General features: G+C 36.9%; 1 protein-coding gene across 2 annotated transcripts in view; it reads left to right on the plus strand.

Moving 5' to 3' along the window:
• The window catches only part of TRAPPC12 (trafficking protein particle complex subunit 12), a 41,506-nt gene that overhangs the window by 3,457 nt on the left and 19,369 nt on the right, over nucleotides 1-18,680 (plus strand). The window contains exons 3-7 of one of the 2 annotated variants that reach the window (XM_085543928.1): nucleotides 210-326; nucleotides 4,329-4,442; nucleotides 5,908-6,046; nucleotides 6,261-6,311; nucleotides 16,167-16,279. In XM_085543928.1, the coding sequence (XP_085400054.1) occupies nucleotides 210-326; nucleotides 4,329-4,442; nucleotides 5,908-6,046; nucleotides 6,261-6,277 (387 nt within the window). In that variant the 3' untranslated portion in view covers nucleotides 6,278-6,311; nucleotides 16,167-16,279. Of the gene's footprint in view, nucleotides 1-209; nucleotides 327-4,328; nucleotides 4,443-5,907; nucleotides 6,047-6,260; nucleotides 6,312-16,166; nucleotides 16,280-18,680 lie in introns of those variants that run through there. The other variant, XM_015859351.3, reaches the window with a different exon arrangement.

Consider the following 18,680-nt stretch of genomic DNA (forward strand, 5'->3'; position numbering starts at 1 on the left):
GAGTAAGTCTAGAAATTTTCTGCAAATATCTATACATGTACTGCAAATATCTATACATTCATGTTCATTTCGCTTCAGAAAGTACTGGAAGATGAGTATTTACCAAGTGAGATATGTTGCTTACCTTTGTTTTGATATTTTGTTTTACCAAAATAATGTTTAATAGTGTCTCACTGTGTTTCTTCTTTTTTTCTGCCATGAACACAAAGGGAGATGCAGTAAAAGACTTAATGCTCCGCTTCCTGGGGGAGCAAGCTGCAGTGAAGAGACAAGTTCTAAATGCCAACTCTGTAGAGCAGTCATTTGTAGGCTTGAAACAGCTAATTGTAAGTACAAATGTTGATAATTTAATATATTTTAATGTCATGCTTCCCTCAACATTGCTGATAGTTAATGACTGAGAGAAGAAAGTTGAAAAGTGTCTATTAATCTGTTTGTGGTCCTGCAGAGGTACTAGCCAAAGTACAGTAATTTTCTTAATGGGAATGAAACTGGTATTTAAATACTAGTGTTAATGGATGTAGTAATTTTTTTTGTATGCTAAAGTTAGAAACAAGGCAATTTTAAGATACCGCAAGTTTTATCAGCTGTTAATGTTTACATAATGTAAATGGTTTCAAAATAGATTTTAATGGCTTTTTTTGTTCATTTCCATATGCATTCTTGATGTTTTCGCAGTAGTGTTTTGCAGAAGGTTAAGATGTACCATTAAGATGGTAAGCAAAGCTGAAGAGGTAGTTTCAAATGCTTCTATTTTTTTATTTCAAAGCACGAAAACTGCACTGAAATGCTTCCAAATAAAAGTTTATTTTTTTGTAAGTGAAAGGTTCTTTCAGGCCTTTAAATAGCTGCGTCCAGCAGCCTCATGAGCTTTGCCTTGTTCTTTCAACCACTGTGTTACATGTGAAACTCATCACTATTAAATGGCTGAGCTGAACTTAATCTGTAGGAGTATAAAAACATTTCAGGCTTATTTGACTTCTGAAAAAATGAATGAAAAATTACTGAGGAAAAGCACTTAAGAATCAGAAGTGTTAAAACAATTTGTATTTAGCATTTAACATGTTATTGTTTAGTTGCATTACATTACATGTAAAAGCTCCGGGGGGGCTTTTTGTCACGTTAGGAAGATTCTAGGTTGTCTCTTCAAACGTTGTTCAAGAAATTCAGAGTTAGTTTTTGAAACTAAACCTGGAAAAACATACTGTGGTTTCCATCACAGAAATGATTTTACTGTCTCTCTCCTTGTTCTGCTTACCTGGAAAGTTCAGAGGGGAAAAAAAATCTCATTAAGAAATGGGGAAGAACGGGCTTCCTTTCCCCACATTATCTCCTTAAGAAGAGTTGGTTTGACATACAGGCAGAACCAATTCTTTCTCTGTTTGGCCCAGTAGCTTTGTCCGTGCAAATTGTTTTGTGCTGCAAACCATTTTATACCTTAAGTACAGTGCTGCCGTGGGTATTGTTTTAGCTTTGAGTGTGCACTTAAGCTTCATAAGAGCATTATTATGGCTTTGGAATTAAAGCAGAGAGTGCAGGAAGCAATGTGCTGCTGTCACATCTTTTGCTACCTGCAGCAGATTTCTTCTAAAATTTAACTAATTTGAGGGTGCTTTGTTTTTGTCTTGTAAAATTGAAACCAGCCATTCAACCAGAAGTCAGTGCTTTTCAGTTTTCTGTGCTTCCAATTGTTAACTGACGGCCAAGTATAGAATACAATGAGTTCTCAGTTTTGTTTATAGAACTTTGGTTTTAATTATAAAAATTAATTCGGTTTATTTGTTCCTTGCCAATATTACTGTGTTCTTTTGAGGGTTTTTTTTCTGTTTATTTCGTTTTCTGAAAATCTTAATGTAGAAAACTTATTTTTGTCTGGCAGCAGTCTTAAAGATAATAGGTATTTTGAACCTTCTTAGAACCAGTGACATTGCATGATAGATTATATTACTTAAAAGGCTGGAAGCCAGGCCAGCCGTTAGCAACCACCAATGTTACTGTTTTTGAGTGAATTCCTGACAAAATATATCCAGGGAATGTTATTATTTCATATGAGGGGTCACTTACAGGGAATATTGTAATTAACATGTGGTTAAAATCTGGAGCTTGACTTCGTACTGGTGAAATTTGGAATATTGCTGTGTAAATCCCACAAAAACAGGATTTTTCCTTACCTGTTTAGTATCCATATGAATTACACATCAGCATAAAAAGTAATGAGATCACTTCTGTTGTATAATTCAATTCCTTTCTACAATAGACAGGTTCTATTTCGAAGGGGTCCACAGTGCAGAAGGGAGAAACATAGTCTTGGGTGAGAACGTGGAGCTAAACTCTATTATATTATTTATAAAGTTTGTACATGTGAGCTAGTGTCTAAACTCTGAAGTCAAAAGAGTTTCCAGTTACTGGAAACATCTAAACTTAGATGTGTAAATATGGAGCGCCATCTAACATGCCCAAGAACTGTAGGAAGATGCTGTACAAAGGCACCATCAGCCACTGGAACTAAGTAAATGCTGCTTCCTGTTAGGTTTGCTGGGTTAAAGTGCCCTAGTGATGGCATTCATTCAGTGTTGTAATGATTGTGAATTCTTTTTTATGTTGCTTTTTAAATGTTTTTGGTGAGTTGCTTTTTTTTTGTTTCCTTCCTCTCTACTGTTACTTCGTGTGGAGACACCGCAGTGATGTTTCTATTTCTCAGATTTTTTATATCTTATTTCCAAAGGCAAAATCTCCTGATTTCTTCCAGTTATCCCATAGTAGAGGCATCGTCTTAACCATCCTACAGCTCATCTTCATATCTCTTCCTATTGAAACTAACTGAAAATGTGCTCCTAGTAGAGTAATGGTAGAGTTGCTCTGCAGTTGAACCCGTTTTGCGACTCTGGGGCTTTAAAAGGCTGTAGAGGTCAAGAATTTATATATTTCAGGTGAAAAAAGAAAGCCTGAGTGAAATGTTTTATTAAATTGTATAGGAAAATGCATTTACCTCTGACAGAAGTACATGTAATAGCCTGTCTTCGCAGCTTTGCTTTGTTTTGCACCAGAAAATACTAATTCTGCATACAAAAGCAAGTTGAGGTTATGTTAGTTCTTATTCCATATTTTACATTAAGTTTTTTACCCTTGGTTGAACAAATAGCATGGTGTTTCTTTCTGAAGACCTTTCTGATATTTTGAGCTGTAAGGTGTTTGCACTAAACAAACCTAAAATAAAACTTGTGCATTTTACAGTTATAAATACGCAATGATGGCTGTAAGTATGCAATAATTTCTTTAAGTTGCTAGACCAGGAAAGGGTTACTAACTCCATTTTCTTAACTGATGTCAAAGTGCCCTACCAATGTAATTTACAGGGGAGAAGAATGTCACAGCTAGTGGAGGAGGACATTTTAATCACTTTAATGGTGTTACATGTAGAGTTAATGACTCCCTTTGAGTCTATTTTCAAAAAAAAATCATATAGAGTTACTTTTGCATGTGATTAATGTTGTGTTCTTGCATATATTTTCAATTATAACAAACCTGGATGCAATAGTATGGCATACATATTTAATAAGTTAGGAACTCTCCTTAAAAATACAGGGGTTTTGTATTCCTTTACTTCTGCCATCGGTCAGTAATTTACAACATTTTTGTAGCTGATTGATCAGAGACTCCACAAACAGTAGTTGGGGGCTTGAGAGGATTAAGGACGGAAGTTGAATTTCTACCACTAAAAAAAATGTATCTATTGGATAAAAATGCAGTAGCTTACCTCTGACTCACAGCTGTTTTCCTGAGAGCCTAAATAAAGTTATAAATTCTCTTTCTCTGTCAGATGAGTTCACTTGTCATTGAATGCATATTCTTCAAATAACTAGTTTATATCTTCTTTCATAGTTTTACCATTTGTTCTCTCTCTTTTACACAACTTTCTTTGCTGGACGGTAGAATTCCAAGTGGATATTAGTCATTGTTGTTGCATCACCTCAGCTTCACTGCTTTCATTCAGGAAAACAGCATATAGTATTGTATATGAAGAATAAATTGGCTACTTCTGCAGTAGCAGTCAGCTGGGCAGGATCTTGTTTAATGATAGAAAAAAATATACTTAAAAATGGTTTAGTGATCTGATAATACTGCTTTATCTCATGCTTTGCTTCGCTTTTTCCCTGATTACACCTGGAGCTTTGACAATTGACATTGTGCTTCTTACCACCAGTTCTCCTGATCGTGTCATTTTTCCTGATGGGTAGATGTAGCTCCCTTCAGACAAAACAAGCAGTAGTTTATTTTAGGGGGTTTTGCATATACATTTTTGCTACTTATTCTTTTCTTCTTCCCAGAGCAGTAAAAACTGGAGGGCAGCAGTTGATCTGTGTGGACGCCTGTTAACTGCTCATGGTCAAGGCTATAAAAAAAGTGGACTCCCTACAAACCATACAACAGATTCTTTGCAGGTAAGCTCAAGGTTATCTCCTTGTCACATTTTTTCCAGGAGTTTTCACAGTAGAATATTTTTTTAACATGGTCAAACTTCTCCTAATTTCTACCTACAGACCAGGTTTATTAAGGAATTTTAGCAAGCCACTTATTTCTCCTTGCTTGTGTAAAGTTGGTCTCCATTTTAAACAAAGTATTTCTCAAAAGTAAAAATCAGTGAACTGTTATTTTGGAAGATAGTGACAGATAAGAAGAATGTGTTTTGCTCTCAGAATACTCTGTGCTAAGGTCAGGTGCTGTTATGGTGGTTTCCACCTTGATGGGAAGCTCATCTCCACCACACCCCACTCTCTTCCCTTCCTCAAAGGAACAGTGGAAGGAAATACAATGGAAGAGGGCTCATGAGTTGAGATGAGGAAAGTGAGAAATTCACCCATTGCTTCCATGGGCAAAACATACTCAGCATAAGGAAATTAATGTAATATATTGTCTGTTGTTAACAGACGAGCAGTGAGTAGTAAAAGCAAAAAACACCTTCCTTCCATCCTACCTCTTCTTCCTCTTCACTGAGTGGCTCAGGGGAATGGGGAATCAGGGCTGCCATCAGTCATAACACTTCAACTCTGCCTTTCCTCCACGGTCACACTCGGCCTCAGCTTTACGTGATGTCCTTCCTACACGATGTTGTCCTTCCCCAGCTGATCTCATATGGGTTTCCCACAGGCTGCTTGTCTCCCAGCACTGCCCCAGCATGGCTCCATACCACAGTGCCTATTCTACAGGAACAATCCCAGCACTGTTCCAACAGGCAGCAGCTCCCCCAGCCCTCCTGCCCCACTGTTCTACTGAGGCTGCAGCTCTGAACCATGCTGCTCCTGTGGGGATGTCCATGGGTTGTGGACTCCTTCAGGCCACTTCCACATCTGCCTTGTGGGCACCTTCATGGCTGCAGATGGAGATATACTCCACACAGTGCCCATGGGCTGCAGGGGGACAAGCCTACTCGTCTGTGAGTCTCCTGGGCTGCCTGTAGAATGTGACCAGTTGACAGGTCAGAGCCTGATCCTAGTAATTAGTTAGTTAAGTTTTACCAAAATCATAATAGATTTTAAAATTTACACAAATTCAGAAAAATAAAAGTTGGGTTGATATATGTTACATGCTAAAACAATTAAAGAGAGGGGGTTTTTTTGTTGTTTTTTTTTTTAAATTTTGAAACAGGCTATTAATTAAAAATCATCTTCAATATTTTCAGTACCTTTATAGGTAAATACAACACCAGTCCTCTGAGTTTTGTTTTAATGTTCTGCGGAAAACTATTGTATGAAAAGACATGTAAATCCGAATTCTTACCTGCAAGTAACACAGAAGCTCTTAGAGAGTTAAGAAAACTTAGTAAGTTGAAGTTTTATTTGGACATGGCTTGTGATTGAAGCTAATAACAAACTTTATCTTTTACTTTTTATGTATAATCATTTGTAGCTCTGGTTTGTGAGACTAGCACTGCTCGTAAAACTGAATCTCTTCCAAAATGCAGAGATGGAATTTGAACCTTTTGGAAATTTAGACCAGCCTGATCTTTATTATGAATATTACCCTCACGTATACCCTGGACGAAAAGGTGAGATACTCAATTTATGAAATACCTATTTTAACCATGAGTTCTTGCCCTGTTTTTATTATGATGATGATTCTGGGTTTTTTTTTGTTTTGTTTTCAAAATCTAAAGCACTGTTTAACTTTAGATTGTTCCTTTTTCTCTTTTTGTTTGGTTTTTTTTGCTCCCCAAGGAGAGAGTGTTTGACTACTAAGTTTAATCATTATTTGTGTTACAGTTGCTGGTAAGAAGTAAAAAGAAGTAAAGTTACTCCATCACAATATGGATGGTCAGTGTGTTTTGCACTGTTGTTACAACATTGATTTGAGAGAGGAATGTTTTTAACAAGTAAATGTAATAGTGTTGAAGTTCAAACATAACGTTTTTGAATTTTAATAGTTAATTCTAGACAAAACTGTTAAAGACAAGAGCTTATACATGTAGAATCTACAGGTTTTCTTCCGCTGTGCATTTTCTGTATGATATTTCATTAAGATTTGAACTGATTGAGTATGATAATTGTGTTGGATAAAATTAAAACTTAAATGTAAAATTTACAAAATAATTTAAACTAATTAAAATAATAATTTATTATGTAGCCTGTTGAGGAATAGGAAAAAATGCACAGACTCAGTAGTTCAAGTTATTATTGAGTTATTATAGTTTATCTTGAAGTACAAATGCATTACTTCCCATTGCCCTTCTTGGTTAACTTAGATATCCCAGAACTGTAGAATTCTGGGTGTGAAGTATCAGTGTTTCTTAGAGTATTTCCCATAATGTTTGGAAAATGTTTTACCACACCTGTTATGTTTTTTCAGATGCAAGGACACTGTTGAGTTATCTTACCATTCTTTGTCTTTCATAGCTAAACAACCAATAAACACTCGTAAAGAATATATTTGTAATAGACAGGGCCACCATCTAAAAAAATCCAGTTCATTGTACATAAAATGCTGGTTGTCTCAATGGGTTAACCAAAAATGATAAAGAGACTTTCATGTTGCTCAAGGACAGTCAAGAATGTTCAGGATCTTTCACAGAAGATTCTTTATCAGTTCTGTGATGCAAAGTATCGGTTGTAGCCCAGCAAGACCAGTGTGGACTTCCTAAAAGGAGTCAGCATCTTTCAAACAATTGCAGGCAAAAATTTCCTGCCTTCCCTGGCTGTTTGAATACCAACAACAGTCTTGTGCTTTCTTCCACAAGTAAACTAAGGAACTCCTGTTATCTCTGACACGCTGTTTCTTCTATTCCATGTATTGCCTTGAAGTGAGTTCTTGATCCTTTTCTCTGTACTTCATTTTTCTTCCCACCTACTCAGTATTTTCACTCTTTACAAGTACTGTTCCTAAGAAAGCAGAGGAGTTTGTATCATTTTCAGTCTTAAAAAAAAGAGTAAATTAAGGCCTATGTGTGAGTAAATAAGGACACTTAAAATCTCTCAGAATCAACTATTTTTTGTATTAATTTCTTCATTTCTTTCCACTGAAACATCAAACTACAGTGGACAACAACAATAAGGTCAGAAAGGTAGTGCAGACTTATGAAGTATGCAAAACCAGTAGTTGAGTGATGTCTAGTTGCACTATATTCCAAAGGCCGAAATAAACATAAAAATAGTTTTTTCACTAGTCTGTTTGTCATAGAGTCATTGAATTGTTTCAGATGGAAGGGACCTTTAAAGGTCATCAAGCCCAACTGCCCTGCAGTGAACAGGGACATCTACAACTAGACTAGGTTGATTAGGGCTCCATCTAGCCTGACCCTTATTGTCATGAGAAATGGGGTTTCCACCACCTCTCTGGGCAACCTGTTTCAGTTTGGAGAGAAAGTTGTTAAGGGAGACCATGCCAAAGGCCTTACTGAAGTCCAGATAGATGACATCAGTGGCTTTTCCCTTGCCCATTGGTGCCATTATGTCATCATAAAAGGTGACACAGTTGGTCAAGTAGAACCTGCCCTTGGTGAAACCTTACTTGTTATCCTGCATCACGTCCCTCCTCTTTCACGTTCTTGTGGCTTCCAGGAGGATCTGCTCCATGATCTTCTCTGGCACTGAGGTGAGGCTAAAGGTTTGGTAGTTTGTTGGTCACTTTGTCAGTGAATTCCCTCAGGACTCTAGGATGCATCTCTGGGCTGATAACTCTGGGATGTCAGCCTGTTGCAGCACACAGTGGTGTATCCCTATGGTAATGTATTAAAAAAATTCGTACTGGGATCACTAACATAAAAAGTTAAACAGTATGAAGGCAGTTTCTAGAGCCCATACAACTAAATGTTGAACAATACATTACTAGTTTAGGCTCTTTCCACCAGAAAACAGAAGACTGATTGCATGTTAGTGGAGTAAATATGATACTGTATCATCACAATCAGAAAGAAAATGGGAAAGGAGTAAAAAGGCAAAAGGGAAAAAAAGCCCTTCTACATACAGGATTCTGGTAAGGGGATTAAAAGCCATGTCTTGTACACATTTTTTTTTCCAGTTCTTAAGTTATTCTCAACTATTGTAGCTTTTAGAACACTCATTTTGGTTGCATTAACTTTTCTGTAACTTACTGGTCTATTAACCAGAAACAAGTCCAAATTGTCTCATAAAAAAATGAAATGCCATTTTAATGTTTCCTTTTAATCCTTGGCTCTTTCAGAGACACGCAGCATTATCAGTAGAAGAGGCACATTAGATTAGCTGGTGGGGCATATGAGAGAGTTTATAAAGTATCGTAAGGAGCACAGAAGCAAAAGATGAACAAAAGGTCACATTTTAAAAGAAGTGAAATCAGATTTTTTTTCCTTCTCTCTGCAAGAAAATTCTGGAAATGAGGATGCATATGTACTACAAACTGAATTTAAGCTTGCTGCACAAAAAAACATTATAACAGCGACTCCCCTCCCCTGCCCATCCCCCCAGGTGCTTAGTGTTGAGAAAATGGCTACTGTGCTGACTGCAGACAGGTATTTTTGATGTTTTAATCCAATATGAAATACTGTCATCAATAATTCTTGCAGCTAAGCTCAGAATTGGGTAACCATGTGGGCCAAACTGTAGTGTCCTTTCTTTCTGCTTGGAATTCCTACCTAGAAAAACTTGAAGATGCAAGGCTCTTATTAGCAAGAATTCTCCCTGTTAACAGTAGGGCTGATCCTTCCTGACAGATGTTGATGTGCGATGGCTGCCTTTTAACTGCTATAAAATGTACACTCTCATTCAAGCAGAAAATGCTAATTATAGGGAACAGAGAAAATGGAATTTGGAAGATTTAAATCCATAATGAAGCAATTTAAGATTTCAGTAGGAAATAAGTCTGGTTTAATCTCTGGATCAAGCAGAAAAGATTGAGGAGTGAATTAACTAATTTAGCTGGCTAATACCAGGATCACAGCGGATTCCACCCCTGCCCTCCCAGAATATTGTGCACCTACAGGTGATAGAGATGACAAAAGGAAGAGACTGTAGAAATCAGGAAGGAAGATTTTTTTAGAATATTTGATAATAGAATAGTGATAAAGAAAACAGTAGTGGAATCTGTGCACAGTATGACTGCAAATGCCACATAAAATGTCAGGACAATAAGAGAGGTTAGCAGCACTGCCGAAAGAAAAGAGTCCTGGGAGAGCTTCAGAGGAAAATTAAACCAACCCTGTTCACCCTGTTAAGTTGAACTGATATGAGAACATCTTCCACACGTCCTACTCTTACTTGGAATTTAAATTCTTTGTGGTATGCCATTCTGTGATGAATGATTAAGGGAATTCACTGCTGTACAAAGCTCAATTATAAGCTTTCCTTAGTTCAAGCACAGAAAACATAGAAAAAAATTAACTCATTACATCCCATATTACAGATATTTTGAATGTAAGTTCCTTTATCTGTTTCCAACCTTGGTGATTCTATGGTCTGTAATCCAGTACTGCATAGTTTACTGCTAGTCAGAACAGAACTGCTTGATTTTTAAGCTTACTTTTCATTAATGGTTAGGTCACTACATCATCACACTTAAAAATCCTCCTGTGTGGTGTATGACAAGGCTGCTGGTGAAGTATCTAAAAGCGCATGCATATATATGCACATACATACACCTCTGTGAGTATACATCTGCATAAAGCAGAACGTCTTTTAAGATGTTCTGTATTTCTGTTTTATCCAGTGAAAGGAACGGTAAAAAAAGATAAAAATTACCATGAATTCCTAAGGATGGTCAACAGAGGTCAAATGTAAAACATCAAGACAGAAAGGCATTAAACATAAAAGATAAAATTTCAATACATAACAGTAATTAGAGAGTAGTGCCTTTGTTGAAATTATCTAAACCCAGTCAGTGTGGTTTTGCTATATAAGAAGGCGTTACTTTGAGAGATCTGAGGCATGAAAAAGCAAAAAACCATTCTCCAGTAGTGACAAGTAAACATTTTAATTGCAGGATATTCTGCTTGTTTAAAGTATTTCCTTGAGATAGTATACATAAAAGTTGTGTTGCCTTGTTTAATTTAGTGTTAAGTAAAATAAAATAGAAGTTTCAATTTAAAATAGCTTTGGAAATGTCATCCCATGTTAAAATCCTCTTAACCCCAGTGGGCTATTACATGTATTACATGTGCACTTACACAGGAACAGAGACATTTGTTACACTCTTTGTCTTAATTTTGTGGCCTAACAGAAACCAAGCAGGTGAAGAACTTTCAGACGATATAATATTATTTTCCTCTTAAATTACTTAATCTGGTAAGCACGTTTATTTCTGTAATAGCTTGGTGTTAATGTACTCAATCTTTCTTTCTTGTTTGTTCCCAGTGTGACTGTGTCTACTGAAGCAAGTATAGGTTTTTTTCCCTCCTGTTAATCTGCTTTTTAATTAAGTTTTGTACTGAATTATACAACCTTCCCTTTTGACCTTCATAACACTATTGTTATTGATCAACTGGGGTCATCAACAAATGGTATACCTCTTCCCAACTGTTCTCTCGTTAACTAGATGATGTAAAGTGAAAATTACAGTGTTCTGTAGGCTCTCAGACATGGTTTATGATCTGCACCTTCCATCTGGAATGCATCCATTCCCATCAGAAACAGTTTCTTTGATAGGCATATTATTGTTTCATCTGTTAACTTTTTCTTCCTTTACTGACTTAGTTGCAGTAAAATATTTATGTTCTGCTTGAGCAATTAGAACTTTAGAAAGGAGCTGGTATTCGAGCCCTTAAATTTCTTCTCATCACTAAGTAAGCTGAGCAAATTCTCTTTCTTGGGGTCAAAAAAGGAGGTGGGAGAAAAAAGAAATACTGCTGTAGTCTGAAAACTGTCCTTAGTTCTTCGTTATTGCATAGAAGACTTTGTCTCTTACTGTATGTTTTTACAGTTCATGGTACATTCTTAAAACAGTCTTGATGGCCACATATAGCTATAGGATCTCTTTGTGTTGGTTGGTTTTTTTTTAAGCCAAATATCAACACAAATTTGCTTCCATGGTACTTTGAGTTATCATTATGAAAACCATTTATTTACTATAATGAAACTCATTATATAAATATATAAAATATTAAAAATCATACATATATATATCATATATATAAAATCAGGCCTGTCTAGGCATCCTATCCCTCAGGCATGTGCACTACACCACACAGCTTGGTGTCATCCACAGAGTTGATGAGGATGCACTCAATCTCACTGTCAGTATCATTGATGAAGATATTAAAGAGTATCAGACCCACCACTGACCCACGGGGGACACCACTCATTGGTGATCTCTGTCCAGACACTGAGTCATTGACCACCACTCTTTGGGTTCAGTCCTGCAACCAGTTCTTCATCCATGAACAGCCCACCCATCAATTCTGTATCTTTCCAGTTTGAAGAGAAGAATGTTCTTGTATGGTACCATGTCAGAGGCCTCCATGTCCATCCATGTCCAGATGGATGACATCAGTGGCTTTTCCCTTGTTCATTGATGCATTTACACCTTCACAGAAGGACACTAGGTTGGTCAGGTAGGATCTGGCAAAGCCATGTTCATTATCCTGTGTCACCTCCCAGTCTGCCGTGTGCCTTAGCAAAGCTTCCAGGAGGTTCCGCTCCATGATCTTTCCCAGCACAGAGGTGAGACTGACAGGTCAGTAGTTGACAGGGTTGTCCTTTTTACCCTTCTTGAAAATGAGTGTGATGTTGCCTTTTATTCCATTCTTCAGGGACCTGGTTGCCATGACTTTTCAAATATTTTAGTGTGGTTTGACTACACCAGCCAGTTCCCTCAGGACTCTGGGATGTATCTCATTGGGATCCATAGATCAGGTTTCTCAGGTGGTCACAAACCTGATCTTTGCTCACAGCGGGAGGGACGTCGCTTTCTTAATCGCCTCCTGAACCATTGTTTGAGGGCTGTGCATTGAGCGGTTACGAGGGAAGACGAAGGCAAAAAGTTGTTGACTGCCTCAGCCTTCTCCTTGTCTGTTGTCACCCTCCTTAGCTGAGAAATGCTGGAAATATTGTGGGATTTCTGAAATCAGAAGGATTGAATTATGTGCCTTGCAAGACAGAGTGCAAGATGTGTTTTGGTAGATTTGGGTGCAGTTTCTTTTTTTCCTCTCTAATATATATTTTTAACAATAGGAGTGGGTTTCTTTAGTGTCTTTTAAGCAGAAAAGAGGCCAAAAGATGTGCCTTTGACATGACAGCATGCCACATGATATAATGGCATTATAGACAACAAATTGAAGTATTGTTAATTCTTATGAGATCTGTTAACTTCTTAAATTAAAGTGTTAAAGTCAGCACTCTTATTTGATTGCTCTTTCCGTTTTATCGCTGAACTGAAGAAGCACTGGTGAGGATTCACAAGAGGCCTATTATGGTTTACCTTTGCCTTTTTCATTTCCCATTCACCCCATGAAACTGCTGAGCTTTTTTTCAAACCCATTGTACTCTGCCTTCTCTTCCACCATGGTGCACACACAGGTCACCTTGCTGAGTCTTTTGATAGCAAAGGTTCATAATCATCCACCTTCTGAAAAGGTAACTGGCTGATCCTTCTCTGAATACAGTAATAGAGTACGATAATAGGTATAAGCAATGCAGTGATAGCATACATGAGTACACACTATTTTCTGTGGTTTTTATTCCTAGTTTTTACAGAGCTGTAACCAGAAGTAACAGAACTGTTTTGATGAATGGATCTCTTCACATGTGTTTTGTATTAATGCTTTATAGTTTTTCCCAAGAGGTCTGTGAAGTGTTATTGACACTTTAAATAAGCACTACTTATTGAAAGCTTTACCAAATGTAAATTTAGGATTATTCTTTTTAACTAGTAATTTGCCTTACTAATGTAGGAACTAAATTAGGTGTATAATCCATACCTTATATAATTTTGCTAAAACAGAGCTTACTTGGAGGTGGGAACAGTGGTAAACAGTAGTTTCATTTCTCTCTTTTTTTTTTCCCCATTACCACACTTTTGTGAGAGCATGCAGAACAGTTTTGGGCGTTCTCTGATAAAATATCCTGCTATTCAGAAGGATTATAGGGAAACTGGGGAAGAGGACAGAAATGGTGTTAAATATAATTCCAGCAGCCTCTCTAATCAGGCAGTGAACAACAGAAATTGAGTGGTTGGATGTGGTGGATGCTTACACACAAAATTACTTGCAGGGTACTACTTATGTCACGAGCTTCAAAAAGAAACAGAAGAAACAGATTCTGCAGCTGTAATTCCTTCTGCATGAAACAGTCGTATAAATTCTATCTTGACAAATCATTACACTGCCTACCCTTTACAGTGTGGGTCAGCTTCTTTGTGGCTTTGTTTGGTGAGACCTCTCATCACATTTGACATACATACGAAGGGGCACACCTGAATGCTTTTTAGTCACATACTTTAAAGGAAAATATTCGGTGGTTCAGAAATAAGCGATGATACAATTCTGAATTCTTATCACAGCTGAGGTCTTAGTTGCAATAGGGAATAAATCAGATTCTTGTGATGTCTGGTTGATCTGGAGTGCCGTTTATTATTCTTACATCCTCTGGCACCAATTTGGGTGATGTAGGTTGATAGTGGGTTATTCCTTCCCATTGCCTGGGTCATAATCGCATGATTTCATTCAGCAATATATAAGATCAGTACTTCACAAAATACGCGGTCCCAAAAAGCGCTTTACAGAAAATAAAAGCATAAATTTTATTAAAATGGATAATGTGAGACATTTCATCTGCACTCCATTAAATATTCATCTATCTGTATGTTGAGCTGTTCTGTTACCAGTTCACGTTTTCTGTATGAGTGTTTATTGAGTTGACCTTTTGCCACATTTTACAAGAGAATGGAACGTTACAGCCTTTTTCAGAGTTGAGAGTGATAGAACACCAGTCATTAATAAAAAATGTTGCTAAAACTTAAGGTTCTTTACATTCTATATATCACATTATCCAAAGCTTTACTACTTGAACAATTTTTTTTTTTTTTACCTTTTACTTGGAAATCCTGTAAAATGTAGCAATATATTCATATTCACGTGTTAGTGGTAAATTAAATTGACTTTCTCCAGAAGAACGATACCAAAATAGCTGCATTTGGGCACTGCTTATTAACAGGGTTATTGTTTGAAGGCAGAATTAGAACTTGGTCAACAAGGGTGGCTATGAAGGTAACAAGCCTGGGGACAAGTTTACTTCCATAGATTTACAATGCAGATTCACAGCTTATGTCTGCCCAGCAATTTTACCATGGTTTTCTGGCTCAGAATTTAATCTTACTTTTGCCACATTTTCCTTTGTTTCCCCGCAACAAACACACACACACTGACTGTACCTTCACCTGTGCCATACTAAGTACAAGTTAAGTATGTAAAATGGTTCACATTCTTTGTTGCTTCTTCAATAACCTTTTTAATTTCTCTCGTAAGAAAGGCAGTTTTGTTTTCTTAATCTCTGTTCCACGTGTGATGATGCATGCAACTTGTGTGTACTTCCTTAAGGGAACACAGCAGGCATGGCAGCCCTGGGAATAGTTAGCTGTGGAATAAGAGACTTTATGTAGATGTAATTGGCGTACTCTGAAGGTCATAATTAGTGAAAGGGGTTTGTGATGAAAATTTTGTCAACCTTTCAGAAAATGTCTAGAGGCAGTTACTCACTGTACATAGCATTTGCCTCTTTGACATATAAGCCCATTAAGAACAGCTGCAGAAATCTTTTTAAAAAGCTCCTGAGTCCTATTTGTGAGAAAAGATGAGGCAAGAGGTGAGTTGAGAAGGAAATCCCCTTAGAATAAGTCTAAACTAAGCAAATGTATTACATTAAAATATTACAACGGTAGCATGCTATTTTGCAGGGCTTTTTTCCCCAATTATACTTGCTCCTATTTTGTTTTTTGTTGTTGTTGTTAGTAGCAGTTTATGATCATATTCAGTGTTATTCTCCGTGTAAAGGATACACAGTTATCTGAGAAGCAAGGTACTGGGATTTCCTTAAGTTCCTAAAACTGAAGTCAGCCAGGATGCTTATAACCTGCAAGATAATTATCTTTGGTAAATAGAATAATAAATATTAAAGCAAACTAATATTAAAATAAAGACATTTCTATTATGATTAAGCATATAAGGCTTTTATGTGTATATTCTGACTTTTTAGCCTAATACTTTTAAGACCTACAACTCCACCTTCGTTCTTCTGTATTAATTATAAGATATGCATAATAATTAATGTTCACAGTGATGTTGTAGCTGAAACTTAAGTTTCGTTTTTTCAATCCTTTATTTTAATTGGTTTATTAAATTCCTTAATAAACATTTTACTTCCATGTGTGTCTTGTTTCTGCAAATTCGAATGAAGTGCACTTTTTTCTTGCCTTCTTAATAGTGGTTACATATGTGTTTGCACTCTTAAAACATGTATCATTTAAAATGTATTTAAATAAGTATGAATATGTAAGTATATGCATTTATGTAGTATTTAAAATGTAACATTGCATGTTAAAGCTAGGGAAAAGGTTGTTAATTTCTCTTCTTTCATCAGGAACAGAAAATAATGTGAAGGTAAAATAGACCTTGTGTCATGTATACTTGTAAGAAATACCTTTGCTATGTAGGCAAATTGTGCACTGCTTGTTATAGCAAACAAATTTAATGAAGTTAATTATGATTCTAGGTTCCATGGTTCCCTTCTCTATGCGGATTTTACATGCTGAACTTCCTCAGTACCTCGGTAATCCTCAGGAATCACTTGATAGGCTGCACAGTATGAAGATAATCTGCACCAAGGTAACAGCTTCTCCATGCACTGACCTTTCTTAATATTTAGGAAATATATTTTCTTGTCCTTGCAAAGAACGGTTTCAACTATGACATTTTTGATTCCATCTTGATAGAAATAAGGAGCTCGTTAATGGAAGTAATTCTTTTCTGTTTTATTAAGCAGCATCCTCCTCTCCTTTGTGTGTCAGAACAGTGGAAAACAGAGCTCTCTTGCTTGCTTGCTTTTGCCAGACTAGACAGAGAGGACAGTATGCAGACATGTTCAGGGACAAGTGGGAGGGTTTATTCCCTCACTCAGCAGCATTTAGCTAGCTGAAAGCAGTTATTATTAATAAAATCATGAGATGTTTTAGATTGGAAAAGACCTTAAAGATCATCTAGTTCCAAAACCCTGCTGTGAGAAGGGTTGGCATCCCATCAGGCTGTCCAGGGCCTCATCCATTCTGGCTTTCATGGATGGGGCATCCACAGTTTCTCTGGGCAGCCAGTTCCAGTGCTTCACCACTCTTCACAGTAAAGAATTTCTTCCTTATGCCTAAGACTACCCTTTTTTAGTTTAGAAATATTACTCCTTGTCCTGTCACCACACTCTTGCGTGTCACTACACATGAAGAGCCTTCCTAGTTTTAATGTAGTCACCTTTACGGCCCCTGTAAGGTCTCCATGGAGCCTTCTCCTCTCCAGACTAAACAAAGCTATCTCCCTCAGCCTTTCATAGGAGAAGTGCATCAGCTCTCTGATCATATTTACAGCCCTCCTCTGGACATGCTCCAACAGCTCCATGTCTTTGTTGTTCTAGGCAACCTAGATAGTACTCCAGGTAGGGGCTCACAAGAGTGAAGTGCAGGAATGATGAAAATCTCAGCTCCATCCTTCAGAAATAATAAACTGGATAGCTGGTTTTGGAGATGGCAATCATTTGGGAGTATAAATCAAACTGCTGAGCATCGTTTTGGGATTGTGGGTTTTGGTTTTTATTTTATTTAGAAGACTACTATAGAAACAAGAGTGTGAAAAAGGACAGCTTGGAAATAAAAATATATTTTTATAAGATAACTGGTGATAATTTAACTATTCTAAATCATGTAGGGCTGTCTGGAAAACCCATTGTTTAAGTACACGCCTTACTGTTTTTTTTAATAATATGCTATTTGTCTATTAAATGAGTTCTCACCTGGAATGTTCAAGAATAAAGCACAAGAATAAAGCTTACAAAAACCTATGGCATAGCCAAGAAAATAATAGAAAGAATGTACACATTAATCTTAATATTTAAATACGATGCTTGGGAACCATTTGGGTTGTAACAGAATTAATTGGGGAGCTTTCAACCAAAAACCTCTAGTGTTTTGCTTCCCTACTTTAAAAAGTGGAAAAATAATCTTCGGTCATCCTTATTTACAGAAGGGCATAGGAATAGTCATTATGTAAATGAGATGATCTTGGAGTCATAAAAATTGAGAGAGAGAAAAGACCTATTAGCTCACCTAGTCTGTCTCTGTGCAATGCAAGGTTGTTTTCCAGTTTTTAATGAGCCAGCCTGTGGAGCTGAGGCCACTTCCCCTGGGAGGCTATTCCAGGCTAATGCTAATGCATTCTTATTGTAAGAAAATTTGTCTTCCTATTTTGTTTCTCTTCCTTAATGTGATTGTGTTATTCCTACCTGATACCTCTTTTTAACCTGCTAAATTCCCTCTTGCTTTTTGTTGTACACGTGCTTCAGATGCTTGATTAGCTATTCAACTTCGAGATCTAACCGTATTTTCTTTGTCACTATTTTGGTAGCTCAGTCTTTTCAGCTCCCATCCTATTTATATATTTCTTAACCAAATTGGAGGCTGAAATGAAGAACATAATCTTTGTTTTCCCTGTAAAGGTAATAACATCCTTAGTTTTTCCAGTATCCCTGCAAATTTGTGATCACGATCTGATATTTTACATCTCTTGCCCAATAGTTCAACATTTGAGAATAAAAAAATCTGTAATGCAGAAGGCCTAATACATTTTAGGGGAGGAATTAAGTGAAATAGTTTTTGTTCTGTGTTATTGCTGGTCTCCCTGATGTGGGTCGCCACAGTGAATTGCTGACCTTACAAGTCTGCCTTGAAGTAAAATGGACTCCAAACAGTCCAAACGATAAGAGTAACAATAGTAATTCAGGTCACAAAAAAATGTATTTTCCAGTGTTCAATTTAAAACATAGATATAATTATTGGAATGCTAATTCTGCTGAGAGCATGCTAATAAATGCTTACCCAGAAGCCAAAATGTGAAAAGAGCAACAGTCAGGCTTGAACTAAACTCTTCCCTTGTTTGTGCCTGTCTTCCTAGCTGAACAAGGGAGAGATGCATAAATTACATGCGTCCCACAGGGTAATGTGTTTTGATTTTAACCCTAATCCTTGAA

This window comes from Coturnix japonica, chromosome 3 (genome assembly GCF_054131305.1).
Source record: "Coturnix japonica strain WE chromosome 3, WE-NBRP24, whole genome shotgun sequence".
Lineage (NCBI taxonomy): Eukaryota > Metazoa > Chordata > Aves > Galliformes > Phasianidae > Coturnix > Coturnix japonica.